The sequence below is a fragment of the Rhinopithecus bieti genome, unplaced genomic scaffold (genome assembly GCF_001698545.2).
Source record: "Rhinopithecus bieti isolate Rb0 unplaced genomic scaffold, ASM169854v2 scaffold_28055, whole genome shotgun sequence".
NCBI lineage: Eukaryota > Metazoa > Chordata > Mammalia > Primates > Cercopithecidae > Rhinopithecus > Rhinopithecus bieti.
In genome coordinates this window covers 722878-749164 of record NW_016812914.1, presented here as the reverse complement: position 1 = coordinate 749164, position 26287 = coordinate 722878, and the positions used below count along the sequence as shown (strand labels likewise).

Here is a 26287-nt window from a genome sequence, read left to right as displayed (position 1 = left end):
CTCTGCACCCAGATGGGGAGCTGGCCTCTGCCCACGGCCATCCCAGGCATCAGCACCCAGCCCAGCCATTTTCCTCAGAATCTCCTGGATCCCCCCTCCTCTCCTTCCCTGGGTGTGCAGCCTCCCCAGGACAGGACCTGACCCTCGTGTTTTGCACTCCCAGCTCCTAGCCCATGCCCAGCATGTCCAGGCATTGGCAGAGCTGCCCTGGGTCAGGGACCTCACCCCCCAGGCCTGTGCACCGGCCAGGTCTGGGTGGACAGAGCCAGCGAGGGTGCTGTGCCAAGGGTGGCAAGCCTGTCTCAGGGCCCTGCTACTGGGAGCTGCCCGCACCTGCATCTGTGAGCTGGATTTAGTGCTTTGGTTCCTGAGATAGACAAGACCTGACAGCCGACACCGTCTCCAGGCACTTGCTGTCCTTTGTGAGGCCAGAGAGGCTGCAGGGAGCCACAGGGCCGGGAACGCCACTTCAGACATGCGTCTTCCTAACTCCCCTTGCCAGGCAGAGTGTGGAGACTCATTCTCACACACACCCCTCAGCATACCCAGCACCAGGGGCCACCCATCACCAGGGGTCACGCAGGCCGGCCTGAGTTCTACGTCTGGATGCGACCCTCATGGGAAGGTCTTCAGCAGGTTGGGGATAGGGTCAGACAGTGTTTGGGGATCCTGGCTTTCTGGAGGGGTGAGAAGAGGGGCCGAGGTGGCCCTGGGCATCTCCCCGACCTCCCCTGCCAGAGCCAGGGGGCATCGAAGCCCGGGGCAGGTGCCCTGACAGAGGTCTGTGCCGCCCACTTGCCTACCCTGCACATAGCTCTGTCCCCTGAAGGCCCCTCTCCCCTCCAGGCCCTACAGACCGAGAAGGAGGCACCCACGGCCTCCCTCGGAGAGGGCTCCCCGGCCACACTGCCCTCCAGAAGCGGCCAGAAGACCCGACCGCTGATCCCCGAGATGTGCTTCACCTCTGGCGGCGAGAACACGGAGCCGCTGCCTGCCAACTCCTACATCGGCGACGATGGGACCAGCCCCCTGATCGCCTGCGGCAAGTGCTGCCTGCAGGTCCACGCCAGTGAGTGCCACGGTGGGGCCCAGAGGAGCCGCACCCTCCCTCAGGGTGCTGGTGGGGGCGCCGGTGGGGGCTCCATCCTCCCGTGCGGAGGGCCACGCCGGCTCCTCTCCCCATGCTGTACTTTCAGGGCCGGGGCAGGGGCCTCTTCGGGTGACTTCCTGCAATTTCTGACTTTCTCGTCCTTCCCGTTGTGGTCCCACCATCTAGGGCAGGGGGAAAGGCTGTGGCCATGGAAGGACTGGGTGACCCCATGCCACCCCGGGGCAGGACAGGGCCTCCACCTCTCCCAGCGTCCAGAAGACGCCACTGCAGGCCCAGGTGCCAGCCTCTGGTGCCAGCCTCCGCGGAGGAAGCCTCTGCTCCGGGGGCACTGGGCTCATCCCGCCCTGTCCCTGACACCAGAAGCTCACCCTAGGGCCAGAGCAAGAAACGGGCCAGATACCGCCTCTCTCCACAGGCTGTGTTCCCTGAGAATGACTCTCTCTGCCAAGTAGCCTTTGAGGGCAGACATCCCTGCCCTTGACCTTGGCCCAGGCAGGATTCCTCCTCACTGGGCCTCTGGACAGTTCTGCCAAGTCTTCCCCAAGGCTTAGGAGGCAGCAGGAGGAACTCAGGCACCCGCTACGCCTGTGATTTGGGGCCATAGTTGAAACTGATGGTCACAGTGAGATTGCAGCGTGGTTAGGACATCTGATTTCTCTCTGCTCTCGGGGACCCCTCCCCAATCCTGAGGCTCGACTGTGGTCACAGACAAGAAAATGGATGTCTGTCTCTTTCTCAGGCGTGAGGGGGCGGTGGCAGGAATTGGACTTCCAGGGCAGGAGGAGGGCTTTCTGGAGACGTTTAATTTTCTGTGCCCCTGGCCACGGCAGGTAGCCATAGATCTCTGTCAGTTTCCTCCTGGCAGTGGCCTGCCTGGGGCTCGCATTGTCTCCTGGCTGGGAGGCTGTTCACTCTGCTTTGCTGGGCCTGGGTTTGAGACGTGGGGGAAGGGTTGCTGAGGGTCCCAGGCCTGCCACAGCCAGGCCACCCCAGCCAGGGCTACGCCAGCAGATGTCCCAACCCCCAGCCCGTGCCCACCACCCTGCTGCTCTGGAGGCAGTGAGGTCCCCCCACCCAGCCTCTTCAGTGGCCACCAGCACTGGCAGAGAGCCCCTTCCACACTGCAGGGCAGCGACCCCAGCGGAGGCAGAGCCCTGGGGGCAGGCGGCACCCCTGCCCTCACTTTGGGGGCATGACTTGGCCTTTCATGCCCTTTCCCCATTTCCAGACCCAGGGCCACGTCCAAAAATGAGTTGCCTTTGTGGCTTTGTCCTTTCTGGACACAGCAGGAGGAGCCGCTTTTGGGGGTGCAGACCCCCAACAAGGAGGGGCCCTCAAGATACCACTAGACTGAGTGCAGCAGACCCAACTGGAGCTCAGGGGACCCCGCTCCTCTTCCTGCATCCTCCTTCCACACACGCAGCTCCCAGATCTTTCTCTTGCTCCACGTGCAGCGGCCTGCATTGAAGCTCAGAGGGTGGGAACAGCACGCACCCTGAATGCTGCAGCTGTGTGTGGAGGTCCCGTCCCTCCACGTGCGGATGCTGGCCCCCGAGTTACCTGGCCCCTCCCGCTGAGTCTCACTCGGCGCCCCCCAGTCTCACCTGCCCTCTAGATCTCAGCCAGCCCCCGCTGTCTTCCAGGTTGCTATGGCATCCGTCCCGAGCTGGTCAATGAAGGCTGGACGTGTTCCCGGTGTGCGGCCCACGCCTGGACTGCGGTAACTCGCTCCCGGCAGCGGCGGTGGTACTCTGAGAGGCCCGGGCCCCGGCCCCACTCCAGCAGGCTGACTTTGGGGCACAGTCTCCCCTCCATGGGCCTGGGTTCCTTCACCTCCGCTCTGAGGGGGTGGAACCCAAGGGATTCCCGCCCGTCACTTTGGTGGCTGCTAGGTTGAAATGTAAGGGCCGAGGGCTGCAGTTGGCAGATCAGGCCCCAAGCAGCGTGTGGGGAGCCTGCTCCGAGCCCTGCTCACCCGGGGCCGTCTGGTTTCCGCAGGAGTGCTGCCTGTGCAACCTGCGAGGAGGCGCGCTGCAGATGACCACCGATAGGAGGTGGGTGGCACCGCGCGTGGGGGCTGGGGGTCCGGAGGGGAGCCTGCCCTGGGCTGAGGCTCTGCAGGGTGTGACCCTAGTGCCCAGGGGTCAGCCATCACCTCCGCGTAACAGCCCCATGTCACGGCATGTCACAGATGGGGTGGCCAGGGCTGAGGAGGAGCACACTCCTGCCCCGACCTCCCTGAAGTTCCCCAGGCCCTGACCCAACTGACAGCAGCATCACGCCCGGCCCCTCTGTGGCCAGCCCAGGTCCTCGAAGGCACACCTGACCCCACCCCACCTGCCCTCCCAGGTGGATCCATGTGATCTGCGCCATCGCGGTCCCCGAGGCGCGCTTCCTGAACGTGATTGAGCGCCACCCTGTGGACATCAGTGCCATCCCCGAGCAGCGGTGGAAGCTGGTAGGTCCTTGCGGTCGAGGCCCACCCTGCCCATGTCTCTAGAGCCGCTGGCCAGGCTCGGCTCCCCACCTGCGCCATCCGAAGCGGTCTTTCCTCCAAGCTCTGCGTCTCCACGGGCATGGTGGGCAGCTTTCAGGAAGCCAGTGACCCCGACTTCAGCAGGCGTGTTATTTTTTGGATCGTTCCCTGAGGTGCAAGGTACAAAAGTCAAAAGGCATCAAGGGTGCCAGAGATAAGCAGGCCCCGTCAGGTGCAGCCTCGGGGGCGTCCTCTGCAGGACCGAGCAGCCCATGCGGTTTCCACCTTTCCACAACAGCGGAGGCGCCACACATGCCCCGACACAACCGGGCCTTCCAATTTTTGTTGTTTTTCTGATTATAACAAGCCTGGGCAACATGGTGAAACCCCATCTCTATAAAAAAAGAAAAAACAGCCCGGGCACGGTGGCTCAAGCCTGTAATCCCAGCACTTTGGGAGGCCGAGACGGGCGGATCACGAGGTCAGGAGGTCGAGACCATCCTGGCTAACACGGTGAAACCCCGTCTCTACTAAAAAAAATACAGAAAGCTAGCCGGGCGAGGTGGCGGGCGCCTGTAGTCCCAGCTACTCGGGAGGCTGAGGCAGGAGAATGGCGGGAACCCCGGAGGTGGAGCTTGCAGTGAGCTAAGATCCGGCCACTGCACTCCAGCCTGGGCGACAGAGTGAGATTCCGTCTCAAAAAAAAAAAACAAAAAAAAAAAAACAAATAAAAAACAATAGCTGGGCATGGTGGCATCACACCTGTGGTCCCAGCTACTCAGGAGGCTGAGGTGGGAGGATCGCCTAAGCCCAGGATATCCAGGCTGCAGTGAGCTGTGATCGTGCCATTACACTGTAGCCTGGGCGACAGAGCCAGACAGACCCTGTCTCAAAAAAAAAAAAAAAAAAAAATTTCTAACAGTGCTTAGCATGAGATCTACCCTCTCAAGAAGCATCTGAGGTCCCGTACAGCTTTCACCACAGGCCCAGCGGTGGGCAGCAGGGCTCTGTGGCCTGCTCACCGGTCTTGTATAACTGACACTTCGCACGTGCTAAGCAGCAGCTCCCTCCGCCCGCCTGGCGCCCAGCAGTCTGCTTCTGTGTGTTTGCCTGTATTATAGACCCCACGTGAGTGGGTTGTACAGTCTTTATTCTTCTGTGACTGGCTTCTTTCTTAAAAGACGGGGTCGGCCGGGCGCGGTGGCTCAAGCCTGTAATCCCAGCACTTTGGGAGGCCAAGACAGGCGGATCACAAGGTCAGCAGATCGAGACCATCCTGGCTAACACGGTGAAACCCCGTCTCTACTAAAAAATACAAAAAACTAGCCGGGCGAGGTGGCGGGCGCCTGTACTCCCAGCTACTTGGGAGGCTGAGGCAGGAGAATGGCGTGAACCCGGGAGGCGGAGCTTGCAGTGAGCTGAGATCCGGCCACTGCACGCCAGCCTGGGCCACAGAGCGAGACTCCGTCTCAAAAAAAAAAAAAAAAAAAAACGGGGTCTCTCACTCTCACCCAAGCTGGAGTGCAGTGGTGTGGTCACAGCTCTCTGCAGCCTCAAACTCCTGGGCTCAAGCGATCCTCCTGCCTCAGCCTCCTGAGTAGCTGGGACCACAAGCACATGCCAAAAAATTAGGTTACCTCCCAATTTTTTTTAAGAGATGGGATCTCACTGTGTTGTCCAGGCTGGTTTGGAACTCCAGGCCTCGAGATCTTCCTGCCTTGGCCTCCTGGGTAGCTGGGACTACAGGCGTGAGTGGCGTCTTTCATTCAGCGTAACGTCCTCAAGGCTCATCCATATTCATTCAGCCCAAATATGGCAAGAGTTCCTTCTTTTCATGGCTGAGTAATGTTCCGCCGTGTGGATGGACCGCGTTGTGTTGATCCGGGCACCCGCCAATGTCTCTGCCTTCTGGCTGTTGTGGGTTGTGCTGCAGCGGATGTGGGAGTGTGGTTGTGGTTTGGAGATTCTGATGTCATTTCCTGTGGATATAGACCCAGCAGTGGGATTGCTGGACCGTCGGGCAGCTCTGTTTTTAGCACTGGAGGAAACTGCCCTCCCTTGCGACTGGATGGACTCCCATTCGCACCCCCAGGGTGCTGGGCTCTCCTCTTCCCCTCGTTCTCACCCACACCTACCTTTGACTTTTTTGTACCAGCCGCCCTAGCAGGTGCGAGATGGTCTCACTGTGGTTTGATTTGTGTTTCCCTGGCGGTCAGTGACACTGGGCGTCTTTGCACAGTCCTGTTGGGCATCTGCATGCCATCTTTGGAGAAACGTCTGTTTCCTTTGCCCATTCTTTGCCTGGGTTGCTTGGCCTTTGTGGTTGAGTTGGAGGATCTCTGCCACTCCACTCTCGGTGCACATCGAGGGCCCCCTGCAGATGCACGCAGCCTCCTTGGGCGTGGCAGGGCCTCATAGTGGGGGCTTACGAGGCTTCCTCCTGCTCTCAGCAATGATGGCCCCCCTTTGGGGAACCCCTTGGAGCCACAGGGCAGTCGGGGAGTGGTCAGTGCTGGCCACCAGCTGGCTGTGCACTTGGGACAGATTCCTCGACCTCTCTGCCTCGGCCGTCTCCTCTGTGCTGTGGGGTTGCCACAGTCCCCACTCTGCAGGGCTGCAGTGGTATGAGCTGGGCCCACTCCCTGAAGCATGGACCACCCCGTCTGAGCACTAGCAGCTGCTCGGGGCTTGTCGAATCTGCAGCCTCGTCCCCCCAGGCCCCCAGTGTCACCCACTGCATTTCATCCACACAGTGAGAGCCTGGGGAGTCATCCTGCGCTGTCCGTTCTGCAGGTGAGGAGCCTGGGGCCTGGAGGGGCTTGGCCGACTGTGGCCTGGGCTGCAGCCCCACAGGGCTGTCTCTGCTTTACACCCTCTAGCCCATCTGTGCATGAGGCACTTGGGGCCGTCCACGCCTGCTGGAAAATGCTGGCCACTCAGCTGGCCCTTTAAATCAGCTTCCTGCAGAGCCTTGGGATCTGGCCCAGAAAGGGGATGAGGAGGCCAGGCACGGTGACTCACGCCTGTAATCCCAACACTTCGGGAAGCCAAGGCGGGCGGATCACCTGAGGTCAGGATTTTGAGACCAGCCTGGCCAACATAGTGAAACCCCGTTTCTACTAAAAATACAAAAATTAGCTCTGCATGATGGGACATGCCTGTGATCCCAGCTACTCTGGAGACTGAGACAGGAGAATCACTTGAACCCGGGAGGCGGAGGTTGCAGTGAGCTGAGATCTCCCCACTGCACTGTAGCTGGGACTACAGAGTAAGACCCTGTCTCAAAAAAAAAAAGATGAGGAGAGCGAAATGCAGACTTTGCTGGGGCCGCGTCCCCACTAAAAGGGCTGCACATGTGGTAGTGTTGATGGGGAGGACGCGTTTGTCCCTGTGCACTCCAGCCTCTGCACATGTGTCTTGTGGGCCTCTGGAGGCTGGGCCCACGGCCAGTAGTACCCAGCAGCGTCCTGCTTGCTTTTCCTGCCTGGTTTATCTTCCCAGCTGCGGACATAGTGCCTGGTGTTGACAGTCAGGCTCATGTGGAGGTGGGGCTGGAAGCAGACACGTCAGTCTGGCGGGGCAGGTGATGCCCACCATAGAGCCTGGGCTCCTGTGCTCTGGTGCTAGGCGCCCACGAGCCTGTTGGGCTTGGATGCCGCGCTTGGAGCGCACAGGTGCCAGGCCACCTGGGTGGGGCCACGCAGGCCGTCACAGAGGCTCGTCTGGAGGGGGAACCCTCTTTCCTCGTTCGTGCAACAGAGCATGCAATGGGTCATGCCAGCCTGGCCTGGTACGGCCAGGCGATTAGGAAGCTGGCAGCCCACGGGTGATGCTTCCGAGGCACCAGTGACTTGGTCCACAAACGTGGGCGTAAAAGGCCCCATGATTCAGGTGGAGCCATGGTGCGGTGCCGGCGCAGTGATAAATCCTCCCGCCCTGGCGACTTATGGATCATCTGACATTTCCAGGACACAGCCTCTTCATTACCGGTGCTTGTAACGATGAATTAAAAATCCTTTTACACAAGGCCCGCTTGTACTGCTCAATGGAGCTTTGCAAGGAGGTGGTGGTGAACTCCTGCTCGCCCAGCCACCCATACGCCTTCACAGGCCACGGGCAAGCCGCCGGCATGGGGCACTCACTCCTGGTTACCTGTCCATCAGTCTATCTCCAGGACTCCCCAGCCACCGGCTCAGGGCTCCAGGCAGTCCAAGTGAGTCAGGGGGCTCCGGCTGGCCGCCCGCCTGGGCCAAGTTAGCACCAGGTTCTCAAGGTGTGCTGCGGAGAAGCCCCTCACCTACCAGCGGGGCAGGTTCCTGGCAGCGGGCAGAAGCACCAGGAGCTCCTGGAAGATCTGGGAGGTCTGGGAGGGCTTGGGATGGGAGGAGGCAGCTTCAGGCAGCAGGAGGGTGGGCAGCTGCGCCAGCTCTCCCCACTGCCCACAGTCCTGCCTGGAGGGGTAGGGCCCGGTCAGGAGGGGGTTCTCTGCCCCTCAGGGGTTGGGGTTGTTTGTGAAAGCAGGTTGGTGGACAGCCACTGCGCCTTTGTGTGACACGCTGAGGACACAGTGCCATGGGTGGTACCCAGCGGTGACCTTCAGTCCGTGGTGCCCTGCAGACCTCTGAAGCCCACCCTGCGTCGTCCTCACAGCCCTGTGGCCTCTGAGGAAGGACACTGAGCTGGGAACTTCGAACCAAACACCAGTACCTGGGCCCTTCCAGGCCCCCCAAGGGCCTTAGACCCTGACTCCCCGGCACACACTGGCCTGGGCCAGGCCAACACTGGACGCGGGTCTTCAAACCGCAGCTCCCAGGAAGGGAGGTGACAGCCAAGAATGCCTGCCCGACCTCCTGTGGCCACAGCGTGTGGCATGACTGGACCTCGTCTTAGGAGGGGTGGCTCTGGGCAACCTCGACCCCAGTCACAGCTCCTGACAAATGGCCTCATGGGTCCTGGGGCACACTCTTCGCAACGTGGAGACGCAGGGTCACGGGCTGCCTGCCACCACGGGGCGGAAGGGGATGGTGCTGTGCGCCAGGCTGCCCTGGGGCTGGGTTTCTCCTGGGCCTGGGCTGAGGGATGGAGGCCTGTGGGTGACATGTTCAAGATGGCTCAGCAACCCCACCTGACAGTGTCCAGGCCGGGCCTCTCCCCCACCCCCAGGCCCTCAGGGAGCACAGCCACCACTCATACATGCCGGCCGCTCTGCTGGAGGGGGGTGCCGTGCTGGAGCGCCGCCTGGCACGTGTTGTGTGGTGGGAGAATTGGGTATTGACAGTTGAATAATGAGATCTCGATGCCGTCGATCAGCGCTGCTCCAGGCCCTTGGCTCATCTGGCTTTTGAACATGGTTTATAGAGCAGTGACGGTGCCACTTATTAAATGCTTATCGGGGCCTGGCGTGGGTGTGGTGGTCGCCAGGGCCCCAGAGCTGACTAGGGCGGGTGTTGCTGACTGGCGCAGGTTTTGCAGCAGGAGCGTCGTGGGATGAAAGGTGGCTCTCCAGTGCTCCCTCCTCACCAAGGAGGCTTCTCTCAGGGCTTCTTGTTAAAATCCGACGTAAAGGACCCACACAGTGGCTCACACCTGTAATCCCAGCAGTTTAGGAGGTCGATGCAGGAGGATCCCTTGAACTCAGGAGTTTGAGACCAGCCTGGGCAACACAGCAAGACTCCACCTCTACAAAAAATTAAAAATTAGCCAGGCATGGTGATTGCGTCTGTGGTCCCAGCTACTCAAGAGGCTGAGGGGGGAGGATCGCTGGAGCCCAGGAGTTGGAGGCTACAGTGAGCCATGATCGCGCCGTGTGCTCCAGCCTGGGCGACAGAGCAAGACCCTATCTTAAAAAAAAAAGAAAAAATCCTTCACTCGAACCATTCTAAAGTGTGCCACTCCATGTTTTTTAGTACATTCTGAGTTGTGTCAACTATCACACCATCTAATTCCAGAACATTTAATCACCCCATGAAGAACCGGCCCCATTACCAGTCGCTGCCGTCCCCCACCCTGTACCCACGAGCCCACTTCCTGTGTCTGTGGGTTGCCAGCCCTGGGGGTTGCAGATCACGGGGTCACACGGTCTGCACTCACTCCGTGTTCCCAGGGCACATCTCTGTCGCCCCGTGTTCCTCTCTGGCTGAGCAACACCACATGGGGCTCTTTGGTGTCTGTCCCAGCAGTCGCTGACACACGGGGGATGGGAGAAGACTCCCCTGGGGCTGAGCAGCAGGTGGCTGGATCAGTGGGTCTGGACGACTTGGCCAGGGAGGCTGCGGGCTCTGGGCTGGAGAGGGGGCCCCTCGCCGGGCAGAACACAGGGCCACTCCCACCATGCCTCCCTTGAAGGCTATGCTGGGAGGGGCCACGGCCTCCGTCCCAGCGTCCCTAGGGAAGCTCCAGCCCCATGCCCCGCCTGTGTCCCCGTCCCCAGAAATGCGTGTACTGCCGGAAGCGGATGAAGAAGGTGTCGGGTGCCTGCATCCAGTGCTCCTACGAGCACTGCTCCACGTCCTTCCACGTGACCTGCGCCCACGCCGCCGGTGTGCTCATGGAGCCGGACGACTGGCCCTACGTGGTCTCCATCACCTGCCTCAAGCACAAGTCGGGGGGCCACGCTGTGAGTGCCTGCCCGCCTCATTGCCCCTGATCCCCAGCTCCCGCCCCACCGACGCCCATGCTGACCGTCCCCCGCACCCTCCCAGGTCCAGCTCCTGAGGGCCGTGTCCCTAGGCCAGGTGGTCATCACCAAGAACCGCAACGGGCTGTACTACCGCTGCCGCGTCATCGGTGCTGCCACACAGACCTGCTACGAAGTGAACTTCGACGACGGCTCCTACAGTGACAACCTGTACCCCGAGAGCATCACGGTGAGTGTGGGGCGGGGCAGGGGGCGGGGGGAGGCTGGGAGCACAGCGACAACCTGAACCTGAGAGCATCACGGTGAGTGTAGGGCGGGGCAGAGGGGAAACTGGGAGCAGCCTGACTCCAGATCCCTCCACGGGGTCCCCTTGTCCTCAGGCCCCAGGCCCCTTCAGGAAAAGCAGTGCTCACTGTGTTCTGCAGAAACAAAGCAGAAAGCAACCTGCAGTCAGGGCTCTGCACCGCCCCTCTACCCCCAGCCCCCGCAGCCGGCTTTGGGGCTTCAGGCAGAGAACCTTACTTGCTAGTGTGGAGAGGGTCTAAAACCCAGCGACAGCCCCCGGCGTAGTGTGGCTGGGACCTCACCTCCCGCCTGTTCTCCCTGCAGAGTAGGGACTGTGTCCGGCTGGGACCCCCTTCCGAGGGGGAGCTGGTGGAGCTCCGGTGGACTGACGGCAACCTCTACAAAGCCAAGTTCATCTCCTCGGTCACCAGCCACATCTACCAGGTAAGCGCGGAACCTGGCAGCCCCGCTGTGCCTTCACCAAGCTCTTCTTGTAGGTGTGGGAACGGGAGGATCACAGCCCCGGCCCAGGTGCCTTTGCCTGGGGCACTGGCGGGCGTGGGCTGTGGTTAGTGAGGCCGGCAGGGCCCAGCTGAGCCTCGGCTCGCCTGCCTGAGTTAGAAGCCCTGGGCTTGTTCGTTTTCAAAGCTAAAGGGGCCTCCACTCGGGTGGCATTTCCCTTTGAGACGCCTCAGTTTTTCTTAACGTACGTTCTCCCTTTCACCGTTTCAGAGTGTACAGCTCACTACCCCTGGGTTTTTTTTTTTTTTAATCAAGTTGGTGGTGAGCTGCTTCTCATGATTGTGGAAGAGAAATTATTTAAAAGTGTGGAATCTTAGACCCAACACGGTGGTTCAGCCATGTAATCCCAACACTTTGAGAGGCCGAGGCAGGTGGATCACTTGAGGTCAGGAGTTCAAGACCAGCCTGGCTAACATGGTACAGGGCTTTCTGGACGCTCAGTGACAGGTCAGAGAGCAGTGACCGGGCGGCGCCAGCCTGCACAGCACGGGGGGGTCCTGGACGCTCAGTGACAGGTCAGAGAGTGGTGACCGGGCAGGGCCAGCCTGCATGGCACAGGGCAGGGGTCCTGGACGTTCAGTGATAGGTCCGAGAGCGGTGACCAGGCAGAGCCGGCCTGCATGGCATGGGGGCGGTCACCACCCGGTCACCGCTCTCAGAGCTGTCACTGAGTGTCCAGGACCCTGTGCCGTGCAGGCCGGCCCCACCCGGTCACCGCTCTCAGAGCTGTCACTGAGCATCCAGGACTCTGTGCCGTGCAGGCCGGCCCCACCCGGTCACCGCTCTCAGACCTGTCACTGAGCGTCCAGGATCCTGTGCCGTGCAGGCTGGCCCCACCCGGTCACCGCTCTCAGACCTGTCACTGAGCGTCCAGGACCCTGTGCCGTGCAGGCTGGCCCCACCCGGTCACCGCTCTCAGAGCTGTCACTGAGCGTCCAGGACCCTGTGCCATGTAGGCTGGCCCCACCCAGTCACCACTCTTGGACCTTGCAGAGTCTTCCCTGCTCCTTGAGAAGGAGGTGGTTTCAGGGACAAGCCATGCCCGTGGCCAGCTCTATGGGAGCTACCACCAATCTCCAGACACTGTCACTTCTGCTCAGCTCCAGCCTGCCCCAGGGGAGGCTCAGGCAGCTCCTTGGACTTCCTGATTGTGTTCGGCTTAGACCAAGGGCAAGGTTGATTTGCACCCCTTAGCCCATCCCAAGCAGCAGCAAAAGAGAATAATTCCCGCTTGGCTCACCTGGCAGCTCTTCTCTCAGATTATGAGTTTCAGGCTGGGCTGGGCACGGTGGCTCACACCTGTAATCCCAGCACTTTAGGCCGGGCAAGGTGGCTCACGCCTGTAATCCCAGCACTTTGGGAGGCCGAGGCAGGCGGATCACAAGATCAGGAGATCGAGACCACGGTGAAACCCCGTCTCTACTAAAATACAAAAAATTAGCCGGGCGCGGTGGCGGGAGCCTGTAGTCCCAGCTACTCAGGAGGCTGAGGCAGGAGAATGGTGTGAACCCGGGAGGCGGAGCTTGCAGTGAGCCAAGATTGCACCACTGCACCCCAGCCTGGGTGACAGAGCGAGACTCCGTCTCAAAAAAAAAAAAAAGAAAGAAAATCCCAGCACTTTGGGAGGCCAAGGCAGGAGAATCACTTGAGGCTAAGAGTTCGAGACCAGCCTGGGCAACAAAGTGAGACCCTCCCCACCGCCAATCTCTACAAAAAAATTTTAAAAATTAGCTGAGCATGGTAGTGTGCGTGTGTCATCTCAGCTACTCAGCTACAGGCTGAGTTGAGAAGATCTCTTTAACCCAGGAGGCTGAGGATGCAGTGAGCTGTAATTGAGCCACTGGACTCCAGCTTAGGCGACACTGAGACCCTGTCTCCAAAAAACAAAAAAAGAAAAATATCTGCTGGGAAGCATTCTGGTGCATGTCGTACACGGCAGGATGGGTGGGGTGTGTATGACAGTGACAAGACCCTCCGCCTGCCCTGGGAGCCTCAGAGTCTGGCCCAGGCAGGTTGGACTGGACTCCAAGGAGGGGAGGTTGAGCGAGGACCTCTAGAACACTGTGGAAGTTTACTCCAGAGATGAGGCTGAGCACGTGCCAGTCTCCTTCCCTCAAGAAACCTATGAAGGTAATAGAAAGCACATGAATGAATGAATAGCCATTTATAACGTACACAGCACAGCCGTGCTGGAAAATGACAAGGGAGACTCAGGGTGGATCTTGACAACATCCCACAGAAGAGGCACCGGAAGCAGCCCCCGCCCTGGTGGCGAAGGAAGCAGACAGTGCTCGGGTGCTCCCAGGATCATTGACATGTCACCAGAGCCCAGGAGGGGGCCAGCGTCAGGGAGCTCACCCCAAGGAAGCCGAGCTAACGAGACAGTCAGAAATGAGATGATGCCAGCCAGGTGCAAGGGCTCATGCTATGATCACAGCACTGTGGGAGGCTGAGGCGGGCAGAGCGCTTGAGCCCAGGGGTTCGAGAGCAGCCTGGGCAACACAGCAAAACCCTGTCTCTACAAAATAACAAAATTAGCTGAGCATGGTGGCACGCACCTGTAGTCCCAGCTACTTGGGAGGCTGAGGTGGGAGGATCACTTGAGCCTGGGAGGTTGAGGCTTCAGTGATCCAAGATCACGCCACTGCACTCCAGCCTGGGTGATGAAGCAAGGCTCTGTCTCAAAAAAAAAAAGTCACATCTCCAGAGTGCTCAGGGGCAGGGGGCAGAGGCTGTGGAATCAGTAACAGGTGGTATCGGAAGCCAGCAAGCCACCGTGGAGTGCCCGCCTGCCTGCGAGGTGACAGCAGGACCTCGGTCATACGATCCTGCCAACGCCCGTTGTTTGGTGGCCGAGGAGGTGGGGCTGGAGCTGCCTGCCCCAAGGCTGAGGCCTAGTCAGTGGGGGCTGGGGCAGGGCCAGGTGACAGCAGGGCCAAGTGGGTGGGACGTCCACATGCCAAGGCCCCAAGAGCCCCCCCTCCCCCCCCTCCGTCCGGAACACTCGGAACACGTTTCCTTCACACGTGACCCCTCGAGATGCTTCTGAGAAGTGCCGGGCAAGACGTCGCCACAGGGAGCCTGGGCTGAGGCGCACTCCTCTCTGATTTCCTGTAGCTGCAAGCGTATCCAGTTTTCTCAAAATGTTAAAAAGCAAACCCTCCCTTCAGAGCTCGCCCCATGGAGACTCATAGTGAAAGCAGATTCCAGGGAGGCGCTGGGAGGAAACAGTCTGAGCCTCCAGTCAGGCCCCAGTTCCCAAATTACCCGAGCACAGAAGATCCCCCGGAGCCCACTTGGACCCGGCAGTGTGAGCGCTGTCCTCCTAGGCGCTTCTGTGCTCCTGAGAATCTGGGGCGGATCTCCCCAGTCTTCCCGACCCAGAAACCTGAGCCAGTTTCCGCCGAGTTTCTAGAATGCGCCTTCCCCTCCCGGCAAGGCTGCTTGTGTGCCTGACTGAGTCGCCGTGTGCCACGCCTGCCAGAAGCCGAGAGGCCAAGTCGGGGCCGGGGGCTGGGGAAAGGCTGTAGGTGGGCCTTGGGACTCCTGGGGTGGGAGCTCCAAAACCTGCTGCTGCCTGTGGCAAAGCAGAGCCTGGCCACACCGGGGGTGGAAATCGCTTTCCAGGGTGCTGGGGCTCCGACACCAGGACTCCTCTGCCCAGATTCTCCTCACTGGGCAGGCGCTGGGAAGGGGTCTTCTCCTGGTGGCTTCCCTCTACAAATGAGATGGGCGGGACGGGGCAGAGGGTGGCACCCAGGTCCTTGGTTCCTGGCAGGTTCCTCCACACATCCCCGGGAGATCTGTGCTGTCGTCCCAGGACATGACCCAGAGGCAACTGGCCATCCGAGAGTTCACACTGGGCACTCCCAGCCCTGCTCCTCCCGCCACCTGTGCCAGCCAAGAGGCCTGTGGAACCCACAGCAGACTCTCTCCAGGGCCCACCTCTGTCTCCATCCCCAGCCATCCCTGGAGGAGTCACAGGGACTCAGGCTTGGCCACCCTGAGGCAGGGTCTGTGCCCCCGTAGAGCGGGAGGTGCTGTGATCCCGGGCTACCGCCCTGCACGCTACCTGGGGCACCTGGCCCCAGACACACTTCCGTGAGGGTCTTAGTGTGTGACTTTTGTACTCTTCTGTGACGGTCTTAATGTGTGCCTTTTGTTGGTTTTGAGATGGGGTCTTGATCTGTCACCCAGACTGGAGTGCAGTGACATTAGAGCTCACTACAGCCTCGACCTCAGCCTCCTGGCTAGCTGGGACCACAGGCATGTGCCACCATGCCCGGCTTGTTTCGAGTTTTTAAATGTGAAAAGCCAGCCTTCTGCTATGGGAACCTTCTCCCCCAGAGCAGAATAGCGGTTAGGGCCGGGGAGTGACCCCGAGTCCTCTGCTATGGGAACCTTCTCCCCTGGAGCAGAATGGTGGTTAGGGCCGGGGAGTGACCCCTGCACCTTTCCTGGCTTGGGAACACGGCGCCTGTCGCCCATCGCAGTCATGAGGTGGGCCTGGAGACACACGCCCCTCCCTGGCATGCCCTTCATGGGACAGTGTTGTGTTGCCAGAGGGTCCCTGAGAGAATCTCCGCGAGCCTGAGCTGGCGCCAAGCGTAACGAGCAGGAAGTGGGGTGCTCCCAGTGCCCCTCACCAATCAGGCATCTGCCGCCTGGAACAAGGCACCAGCTGGGGAGGCTGGAAGGGGGTGATTTGTCTCTGAGTTGAAGGGAAGAGGTAACCGAGCTGTTTTCAGGGGGCCACACGTAAGCTGGGGGCCCTGTCCTTCACCTCTGGTTGGGGACTCCTGAGCTCAGGCCCCTGCGTCCCCCTGCCCGGTCTCGCCTGCCTCCGAGGCCCTGTTAGGGCACTGCACCTCCTGCCCGGCTCTGTGTCCACCCAGTGACTCTGTCACCTTGTCCTGGGGCTGTGTCTTCATGGAGACAGATATCTGTTGAGCCGGGAGGAGGTGAGGGGTGAGGGCTGTGTGTCCATGTGGAAGCTGCGGGGCCCCCGCCTCGGCCCCAGGCTGTCTTGTCCTCCATCATCCTTGCGCCATGGGACGGGACCCTCCGCCTGATCCCTGTTTGCTGCAGGCGGTGTCAGAGGTGGACATGAGCTTCAGCTCGGCTGCATGTGGCCTCTAGCGGGCCCCATGCACCCAAGGGGGCCGGCCTCCCAGCCCTTGAGGCCGTGGCTTGCCTGGAGCACCTGCCAGCCTGGCAGTGCCAGGCCCCTGAGAGCCACATCCCCTGCAGGTGGAGTTTGAGGACGGGTCCCAGCTGACGGTGAAGCGTGGGGACATCTTCACGCTGGAGGAGGAGCTGCCCAAGAGGGTCCGCTCTCGGCTGGTGAGTGCACGAGGCCGACCTGGTGGCTCCGGGTGACTCCTCAGGGAGCCCGTCTGGGACGAGGCAGGGCACAGACTGCGTCTTCCAATGGCGTGGACCACCCCTTCCTCCTGCACCTCTGCTGGAAGGGGGTCCCGGCTGCCCCGGCACAGCTGGCCCATGGGCTCCTGGCAGGAGACGCTTCCTTTGCCTTGACTCCGGGTGCGCAGCTCCTGGGCGATGCCCGTCATGTGGGGAGGGAGGGTTGGAGGAGCCCTCCCCTTGTCACGAATGTGGAGTAGACCCTCCAAGCCCCCTTGCCCTGCAGGACCCGTGCTGCCCAACCCCGCACAGGGTGGCCTCTGAGCCACCACAGGTTTTGGGGCACAGGCGAAGTACGGGCACCCAAGTTGTCGGCTTAAAAAAGCTTTCCTGAGCTTTTTCCTTATTAAACGGGAGCCTGAGTCCTGGAGGCAGCGGAGGCAGCGCTGGCTTTCGCTCCCGCAGCCCTCATGGGCTTCCTTTATTCTCTTTCTAATCCAGAGGCGAGGTGTTGAGGGGCAGAGCCCATGGGGGAGGTTCCTGCTCCTGGCCACAGCTGCTCAGCCACAGAGAGGTCCCTCGGGGAACAGATGGGGGCTGCCAGACGGACGGTCCCAGCTCCAGCCAGGGAACCCCACTAGGGGGCCAGAGGCTGGGGCGAAGGGCAGGGCCCCCCCATTGGCAGGATGAGGGGTTTGCAGGAAGACAGGTGCCTCTGAGCAGCCCCCACAGCCATCAGGGCTCTGTGTCCAGCTGGCTCCTCTCAGAGGCCATGGACGGTGGCCGGGGCTGCGCAGAGCGTCTCCACCATGCTAACCCTGTGCTTCCGCTCTCCCGCAGTCACTGAGCACGGGGGCACCGCAGGAGCCCACCTTCTCGGGGGAGGAGGCCAAGGCCGCCAAGCGCCCGCGTGTGGGCACCCCGCTTGCCACGGAGGACTCAGGGCGGAGCCAGGACTACGTGGCCTTCGTGGAGAGCCTCCTGCAGGTGCAGGGCCGGCCCGGAGGCCCCTTCTAGGACAGCTGGCCGCTCAGGCAACCCTCAGCCCGGCGGGGAGGCCATGGCACGCCCTGGGCGTTCGCTTGCTGTGAATTCCTGTCCTCGCGTCCCCGACCCCCGAGAGGCCACCTCCACGCCGCGGGTGCCCCCTAGGGCGACAGGAGCCAGCGGGACGCCGCACGCGGCCCCAGACTCAGGGAGCAGGGCCAGGCGGGCTCGGGGGCCGGCCGGGGGTGCACCCCACTCAACTACTCAGAATTTTAAACCATGTAAGCTCTCTTCTTCTCGAAAAGGTGCTACTGCAATGCCCTACTGAGCAACCTTTGAGATTGTCACTTCTGTACATAAACCACCTTTGTGAGGTTCTTTCTATAAATACATATTGTTTTAAAAAAAAAAAGCAAGAAAAAAAGGAGAACAAAGGAAAATATCCCCAAAGTTGTTTTCTAGATATGTGGCTTTAAGAAAAACAGAACAAAACAAAACAAACACATTGTTTTTCTCAGAACCAGGATTCTCTGAGAGGTCAGAGCATCTCGCTGTTTTTTTGTTTGTTGTTGTTTTAAAATACTATGATTTGGCTACAGAGCAGGCAGGGAAAGAGGCCCGGTAATTGGAGGGTGAGCCTGGGGGTGGGCAGGACGTCCCGGATACGGCACGGCCCGGTCTCGCCTCACCCCGGCTCCTGGACTTTGATCGTCTGGGTACCAGTGCCTGTCTCCGCTCTGCGCCTGCTGGGAGGAGGCCCAGGCTCTCTGGTGGCTGCCCCTGTGTTCCTGGCCAGGGGAAGCCCCGGGGTCTGGGGCCTCCCTCTGTCTGCGCCCATCTTTGCAGAATAAACTCTGTCCCGGGGTTCGTTTCTCTTTCTCTCACCCGAGAGAACCGCAGGGGTTCCAGAGGCTTCTTTGCAGACGAAGCACCCCTGGACCTCCCGTGGCTCAAGGTGAGGGAGGCCCTCAGGCCCTTCTGGTTGGTATTGAGTGTGGACAGCTTTGCAGCTCTTGGGGTGCAGTCCTGAGTGGGTCGGGGACACAGGGCCAAGGCAGGCCTTTGGGGTCCCATTTGCCTGCTTCTGGGCAGGGACAAGGCCTGGTGTCCTTGGTCCACCCACCCACGCTGCTGTCACTTGAGGGGAATTAGCTTCTTAGGAGTGGGTTGAGCTGATAGAGAAGAAACAGCCTTCGGCCCAGGCTGGGAAGCGCCTTCTCCGGTGCCTCTCCCTCGCCAGCTCTGTACCCCTCTGGGGAGCCTTCCCCCCCTTAGCTGTCTCCTGCCCCAGGGAGGGGTGGAGGGGATAATTCGCTTGTATTAAAAACAAAAAACAGCTGAGGCAGGAGTTTGGGACCAGCCTGGGCTGCATAGTGAGACCCCATCCCTACAAATTTTTTACAGATTAGCTGGGTGTGGTGGTGCACGCCTGTGGTCCTAGCTACTCGGGAGGCTGTGGTGGGAGGATTGCTTGAGTCCAGGAGTTTGAGGCTGCAGTGAGCTCAGATTGCACCACTGCACTCCAGCCTGGGCAACAGAGCGAGACTCTGTCTCCCAAAAAAAAAAAAAAAAAGCAATGTTTGTACTATAAAACAGTGTCCTAACAGTCCCCAGGCTAGAGAGGACTAAGGAAAACGGAGAGAGTTACGCAGGAGCAAGCCTTTCATTTCCTTGGTGGGGGAGGGGGGCGGTTGCCCTGGAGAGGGCCGGGTGGGGAGGTCGGGGGGTGTCAGCCGAAATGTGGAGGTGGTCCTCTGCACGCAGTCCTCGCCCAGTGTGGCGCTGACACTGTATTCTTACGTTGTTTGAAAATGCTATTTATATTGTAAAGAAGCGGGTGGGTGCCTCTGCTGCCCTTGTCCCTTGGGGGTCACACCCATCCTGTGGTGGGCTCCGGGACGGCCTGCGTAGACGGGCCACAGAAGGGCAGGCCGGAGTTGCACGCACTCCCCACGAAGGTATCTCTATGTCTTACTCTGTGCAAAGACGAGACAAAACCCAGCGCCCTGGTTTTTCCCCACCCGAGATGAAGGATACGCTGTATTTTTTGCCTAATTTCCCGGCCTCTAGGCTCATAATGAATTAAAGGTTCATGAACGCTGCGAAACCCCGTTCCACGCCCTGGCACGTGTCTTCATTTCTGAGCCTGTGCCAGGGGGACCGATGTTGGGGCCTCCCTGGGGTGGGGCTGCCCGCGCCCCGTTCTCCTGGGAGAAAGTTTGCTTCCAGAGCTGGATGTCCCGCCCCTCCCACTCTCCAGCGTCCCCAACACTCAGCGGCTGTCATGCCTCTCACACTGTGGCCAGGCTGGGTGACTGCCGCAGCAGACCCCATGATCCCCCCCCCAGTTCCCTGAGGGCCTGGGCCTGGCCTCACTTGTCCCAGCCAGCAGCTGCCCTGTCCCTGTCCCCAACCCAGTTCTGGTGACACCTGAGCCCCAGGAGCGTCGCTTGTGGTGGTGGTGGCTGGCGGACGTGCTGGGGCTTATGGCCCTAGATGGCTACTGGGACCCCGCAGTCCTGGCCTGGGTCACTCAGTGCCCACCCCCACCAGGTCTGGAGTCAACAGAGGGGACACTGGAGACCTGAGCCTCCCTCAGGGAGGTGACCCTCCTGTGCCTGGTGTGCTGCAAGAACATGAAGAGGCCCCTGTGGCTGGAGCAGAGGCAGGAGGGGAGGGGAGGAGTGGAGGCAGGTGTGCAGGGCCTTGTGGGCCTTGGGCAGGACTTGGGCTTTGACCCTGAGGGAGGTGGGAGCCATGGAGGACTGTGGGCAGGGGAGGGATGGGCCCTGACTCAGGTGCTCACAGGCGCCCTCTGGTGATTGTTGTGGAGAGGAGATGTGGTAAGGGCAGAAGCCAGGGACCAGGGCAGGGGTCAGGTGCAGTGACAAGCGGTGGACCCTGGGTGCATTTTCAGGGTAGAGCCAATAGGATTTGCAGATCACCCGACCCCCTGGAAGGAGACGTTGAGCTGGGAGGGGGTTGGATTTGAACGCGAGACATCCAGGTGAAGATGCCAGGTCTGGGGAGGCTGCCCCAAGGCAGGAGGTCAGGGGCCGTCAGCTGGCAGGTGTTGGAACTAGAGAACAAAATCACCTGCAGGGAGTGGGTGGAGGCGGGGACCCAGGACTGGGTCCTGGGTGCTGGGGGCTGGAACACCTGGTGGAACCCAGACCCAGCAGCCAGGGCTCAGGGGGACACGGCCAGGCCATCCCTCTCTGGGCCCTGGCATTCCCTCTGCAGAAGGAGTGTCCGCCTGCCTGCTGTGCTGAAGGCTTGTGTCCTGAACAGAGGGTGCCCTTGACAAAAGCTTCATCCACCAACCGCCCCCAGCACCGAGTCTCCCTTCTGGGGCCCTTCCACCTCCTGCATCCTCTCAACACCACCAGGACTCAGTTCCCCTGTCTGCTGCAGGTGGGGAAGAGGGATCCAGGGTGGGGTGAAGCCTGTGGCCACAGGAGGCTTGGATGCTCTGCACGCTGCGATTTCCCGACAAAGACTGTGTCCCTCTTCCCCATCTCGAAAGCCTTCCCTGTGCGCGGGGACAGACGCAGCCTGAAGCCAAAGCCTCTGGGGTGACCCCCCCGCCCCAGGCCCTGGGTGGCACTGACTGATGGATCAGCGTCCCCAAGCCTCCCCAGGCCGGCAGAGGGACTGTGGCAGGAGCAGGTGGTGCCTGCAACATCCTTTCCGTTGTTTTCCAAAAGGCTCTAAAACGGGAAGGCAATATGGGACAGGCCATTGCTGTCTGCTGAGCAGAATAAAAGATGAGTGGATAGGTCCCCAAAAGGGCCACCGTGCGGAGCCAGTGAGGTCTGTACTCGGGCCAGGGTGGTCGCCCCAATGCCGAGGTCTTGCATCTCGGGGCAGCGTGTGAGACTCCGTAATCAGCACCCGAGTTTGGTTCATTTATTCCAGCTGCAATATTTTTATGCAACTCCTGTGCCAGGCTCTGGGGAGATGGCTGAGGAAAAGGGGGAGAAACCAAAATACATCTTTAACGCATGCTCTGAGAGACAAAACGGGTCAGAGATGGAGGGTAAGCAGTGGTCGGTCACAGACCACCAGAGGGGTGTCAGTGGACACCCTTTTTATTAAAGAGGGACTCAGACCTGACCGCCCCATGGGATGGCAGATCAGAGACTCAGGCTGTGGGTACATTGCGTTGAGAGCAGGCACCTTCTAGGGCAAAGCCCGGCAACCTACAGCCCTCCAGCCAAATGCAGCCTGCCACCTGTTTCTGTCAATAAAGTTTTATTGGCACATGGACATGCCCATTTTTTTACATATGGCAGCTGGCGCCCAGCGACAGCAGACCTGAAGAGTCGCTGCAGACCCCACCTGGCCTGCAAAGCCCAATGTAGTTAGAATCTGGCCCTTTATGGAAAAAAATGTGCTCAGCCCTGACTTAGAAGAAGTGAGTGGTGGCAGCCTCCACCCCTTCCCTATGCCTGCAACAAAACGTTCTTCCGTAGGGACAGCCCCTCAGTGCCCAGGTCCACCTAGCCAACTGCCCCGACTGCCATCCGCAGGAGCAGGTGGAAAAAGGAGGCTTTGACCAGGGACTTTGATTCATCTGTCCATCTGTTGGACCCACTGGGGGCGCTCTGCCGTCTACCCTTGGGCCACCTGCTGCCCAACTGCTGGGGTCGGGGAGAGCCTGACACACTCAGCCTCTGACCCCCGCAGCGGCGCCTCACCAACCCCACCATTCACGGGCTCCCTCCCACTCTGCAATGGAGAGTTCCGGCTCCAACCCCGCCAGGGTCAAGATTCCCGGCTCCCATGATGGTGCTGAGATCCCGGTGTGTCTCCCTCTCTCCCTGTAGCCACCGCCCCGACTCCTCCCACAACCTCAGCCTGTCCCTCGGCCCCGCAAGGCAGCTCTGGAACTCAGAGTCACAGCCTGGTCATGACCATCAGGGAGAGAAGCCCCCAGGGACTTCCCGGGCCAGGCACAGAACACAGGGAGGCTGAGGGACACGCCTGGGGCCTTGACACCAGCCAGGGGAGGGTTATTTATGGATTAGATTTACTCAGTGCTGCTGCTCTGTTAATGGAGAAAATAAAAATTCTTTGCTGCTGCAGGCAGTGTGAAGGGTGACAGCGACCAGGAGGCGGGCAGAAGAGTGGGTGGCTCAGGACATCCCTGACTCCCAGCTAACTGGGTGACAGGGACCAATGCCTCCCTTCCCGGCAGCTTCCAGATGGAGGAGGAGGGGGCCTTCTGGCCACCACAGCCTCCACCCCCACCAGCCCCAGCAGCTGCTTTAGAAACACAAAGCCGGCCATGTGCGGTGGCTCACACCTATAATCCCAGCACTTTGGGAGGCTGAGGTGGGCAGATCACCTGAGTTCAGGAGTTCGAGACCAGCCTGGCCAACATGGAGAAACCCTGTCTCTACTAAAAATACAAAAAAATTAGCCAGGCACGGGGGAGGGTGCCTGAAGAGGGGTCTGGCTATCTCGCTGTATCCGGGGATCCATAGTTGGCAAAAGCCAGGGGATTCCAAGGAACCCCCGCAACTGTTTTAATGTCTTAGGACAAGGACAAGCCAGTATAGGCTATATTCGTTCCTTGCTGAGGGCCCTGGTTCCTCTAGCTAAGATTAGGCCTAGATATTTGACTTATAGGCAGAGCTGGGCCTTCGATTTAGACGCCTTATACCCTTGATTAGCTAGAAAATTCAAGCGATCCAGAGTAGCCTGCTGGCATGAGGCTTNAACACTGGGAAACATTGCCAGGTTTCTCTTTTCCCAAAACAAAAACTTTATTGGCTGCTTTATTTTCAAATTTAAGCATCTGGGGGTTAAAATTCCACACCCGGCCGAGCGCGATGGCTCACGCCTGTAATCCCAGCACTTTGGGAGGCTGAGGCAGGCAGATCACCTGAGGTCAGGAGTTCGAGACCAGCCTGGCCAACATAGTGAAACCCTGTCTCTACTAAAAATACAAAAATTAGCTGGGTGTGGTAGCGGGCGCCTGTAATCCCAGCTACTCGGGAAGCTGAGGCAGGAGAATCACTTGAACCCGGGATGTGGAGGTTGCAGTGAACTATTGCACTCCAGCCTGGGTGACGAGCAAAACTCCATCTCAAATAAATAAATAAATAAAATAAAATTCCACACCCTCTTCCCTCAACACACATTCAAAGCTCAAGGTTTTGGCTTAGACCTGGATGTAATCTTTTTTTTTTTTTTTGAGACAGAGTCGCGCTCTGTCGCCCAGGCTGGAGTGCAGTGGCACCATCTCGGCTCACTGCAAGCTCCACCTCCCGAGTTCACGCCATTCTCCTGCCTCAGCCTCCCGAGTAGCTGGGACTACAGGCGCCCCGCCACCTTGCCCGGCTAGTTTTTTGTGTTTTTAGTAGAGACAGGTTTTCACCATGTTAGCCAGGATGGTCTCGATCTCCTGACCTCGTGATCCGCCCGCCTCGGGTTCCCAAAGTGCTGGGATTACAGGTGTGAGCCACCGCGCCCGGCCTGGACAATCTTTTTTAAAGTGTCCTTGCAAACCACGCTGATAACAAGCCCTCCTGGGTGATTGGCCTGCTCCATTTTCTGTCCTCTCTGAACCACCAAGGTTTGTTTGTCTGAGGGCCGTGACTAAGGCTGCGGCCTTTCTCTGATCTCGCTTTTCCTTTTGGGCCTGTTCCTCTTGGTCCCTATTATAGAACACTGAGGTTGCCAGGTTTAATAATGCCTCCAGATTCTGTTCAGGGCCCAAGGCTGGCTTTTGGAGCTTTCTCCTGATATCTGCGGCTGATTCGGTAATAAACTGATCTTTGAGGATCAGTTGAGCCTCAGGAGAGTCACGTGACAGGGGAGTATATTTTCTTAAGGCCTCCTGTAGCCACTCGAGGAAGGTGGAAGGATTTTCTTCGTTTCCCTGAGTTACGGTGGACACTATTGAATAATTCATGGGCTTTTTCCCAATTCTCCTTAGTCCTACTAGAACACAGGTCAACAGATGTTTACGACTCCAGTCCCCATGATCTGAGTCTAGATCCCAGTGGGAATCCGTACTGGGGATGGCTTGCTGACCGGTAGGGAATTTGTCCCTTTCTTCAACTGTCATCCTATCATTTACTTGACTAAGATACCGGGTATCTCCAAACTCTTGGGCTGCAGCTGAAGCTGCATTCTTTTCATTAAAGGCCAGGGTTTGATCGAACAATAGCAAGACATCTCTCCAAATGAGGTCGAAGGTTTGCCCTAGACCCTATAGGACATCTGTGTACCTATCAGGATCATCTGAAAACTTCCCCAGGTCTACCTTGATCTGCTTTAACTCAGAGAGGGAGAAGGGGACATGTACCCGGGTTGGGTCAAATTCCCAACCCCCTATAGCTTGAAGGGGACGTAACTGATAGCCCGGGGAATTTTGTGGTCCCTTGGAGATTTCTTGCTTGTTTCTTTCGGGGTGGGGGAGATTAGAGGAGGCTCATCATTAATAGGAAGAGGAGGTGTAGGAAGGCTAGGAGATGGAGGTAAGCTGAGAGCACCTCCTGTGGGATGTACATTGCAAGTTTTGCATAGTTGTGGATTCTCCTTCAGTGAAAAGAAAGCTTGGACATAAGGGTTTTCACTCCATTTGCCTTCCCTCTTACAGAAAAGCTCAAGCTGCAGGATAGTGTTGTAATTTATACTTCCGTCAGGTGGCCATTTTTCCCCCATCAGAGAGAGAGAATATTGGGGCCAGGCCGTAGTGAAAAAAAAAAAAAAAGTGAGGCGCCTCTTTTTCAGGGTTTGTGGGTCAAATTGGTCCCAATGGCTTAGGATACATTTCAAGGGTGAGCCTGTTGATGCCTGAGTGTTCCATGTGAAAGAAAAACCACCCACAGTTTTGGTTTATTCCCCCCCTCCCCCACCCAAGAACCCACAACAGTCCCTGGACCCTACTGATCAGAATAGTTGCGTTCACCCATGCAGCAGCAGAAACACTAGTTTTCCTCCTAGACCACAAAGAGGACCGAGGAAGGTCAGATTTAGTGCCCCTTACCGATGCATTCTTAAAAACCTGCACCCTTGCCTTTCCTCTTAGACCACAAAGAGGACCAAGGAAAATCAGATTTAGTGGCCCTTACCAATGCATTCTCCAAAACCTGAGTCCTAAGCATTTTCTCCTGTTAGTATTGGGATCTTACCCATGTTCTATAAAGATGTTATGCCTCAAAATGGAGCGGAGGGCCATACCCGAGGGAGGGAAGGGATCTCTAGGGTGATGCCTTTTGTCCTCACTTCTCATCATAGGAAGGATATCATTTCTGAGGCTCCCCATATCCTAGCTTCGGGAATAGCCTTTGTTAGGCCCGCTAGTCTGAGGAGGAATCCTGAAATTCCAGATAGTCTCCCCGCTGACAGGGCTTTGGGCAAAGATTCTGTCTTTCTGATTGGTGAGCCTGAGTGCCTAAAGAAAGGAACAGAGTCGGCCGGGCGCGGTGGCTCAAGCCTGTAATCCCAGCACTTTGGGAGGCTGAGACGGGCGGATCACGAGGTCAGGAGATCGAGACCATCCTGGCTAACACGGTGAAACCCCGTCTCTACTAAAATACAAAAACTAGCCAGGCGAGGTGGCGGGCACCTGTAGCCCCAGCTACTTGGGAGGCTGAGGCAGGAGAATGGCGTGAACCCGGGAGGCGGAGCTTGCAGTGAGCCGAGATTCGCACCACTGCACTCCAGCCCGGGCGACAGAGCGAGACTCCGCCTCAAAAAAAAATAAAAAATAAAAAAAAAAAAGAAAGGAACAGAGTCCTGAAATTTATACTAGAAATCGTTCTTATAGGAGAAACCAGAAGAGCACCAGAAACAGGGAGTGGTTTTTAGAAGCGGGGGTGGCCTCAGAGAGGAGAGGCGGGAGGGAGTTTGTCTGACAGGCATTAGGACCCAGGAGGCAAGGGTCAGG

General features: G+C 59.0%; 1 protein-coding gene across 1 annotated transcript in view; it reads left to right on the top strand.

The window, feature by feature from the left end:
* KDM4B (lysine demethylase 4B) overlaps window positions 1-19495 on the top strand; it is a 137955-nt gene extending 118460 nt beyond the window's left edge. Inside the window, 9 exon segments of the mRNA XM_017847185.1 lie at window positions 847-1069; window positions 2755-2831; window positions 3110-3165; window positions 3461-3569; window positions 10018-10203; window positions 10289-10453; window positions 10834-10953; window positions 16282-16374; window positions 17236-19495. Of these exon segments, the coding sequence (XP_017702674.1) occupies window positions 847-1069; window positions 2755-2831; window positions 3110-3165; window positions 3461-3569; window positions 10018-10203; window positions 10289-10453; window positions 10834-10953; window positions 16282-16374; window positions 17236-17412 (1206 nt within the window). The 3' untranslated portion in view covers window positions 17413-19495.
* Window positions 19496-26287: the final 6792 nt, after the last annotated feature.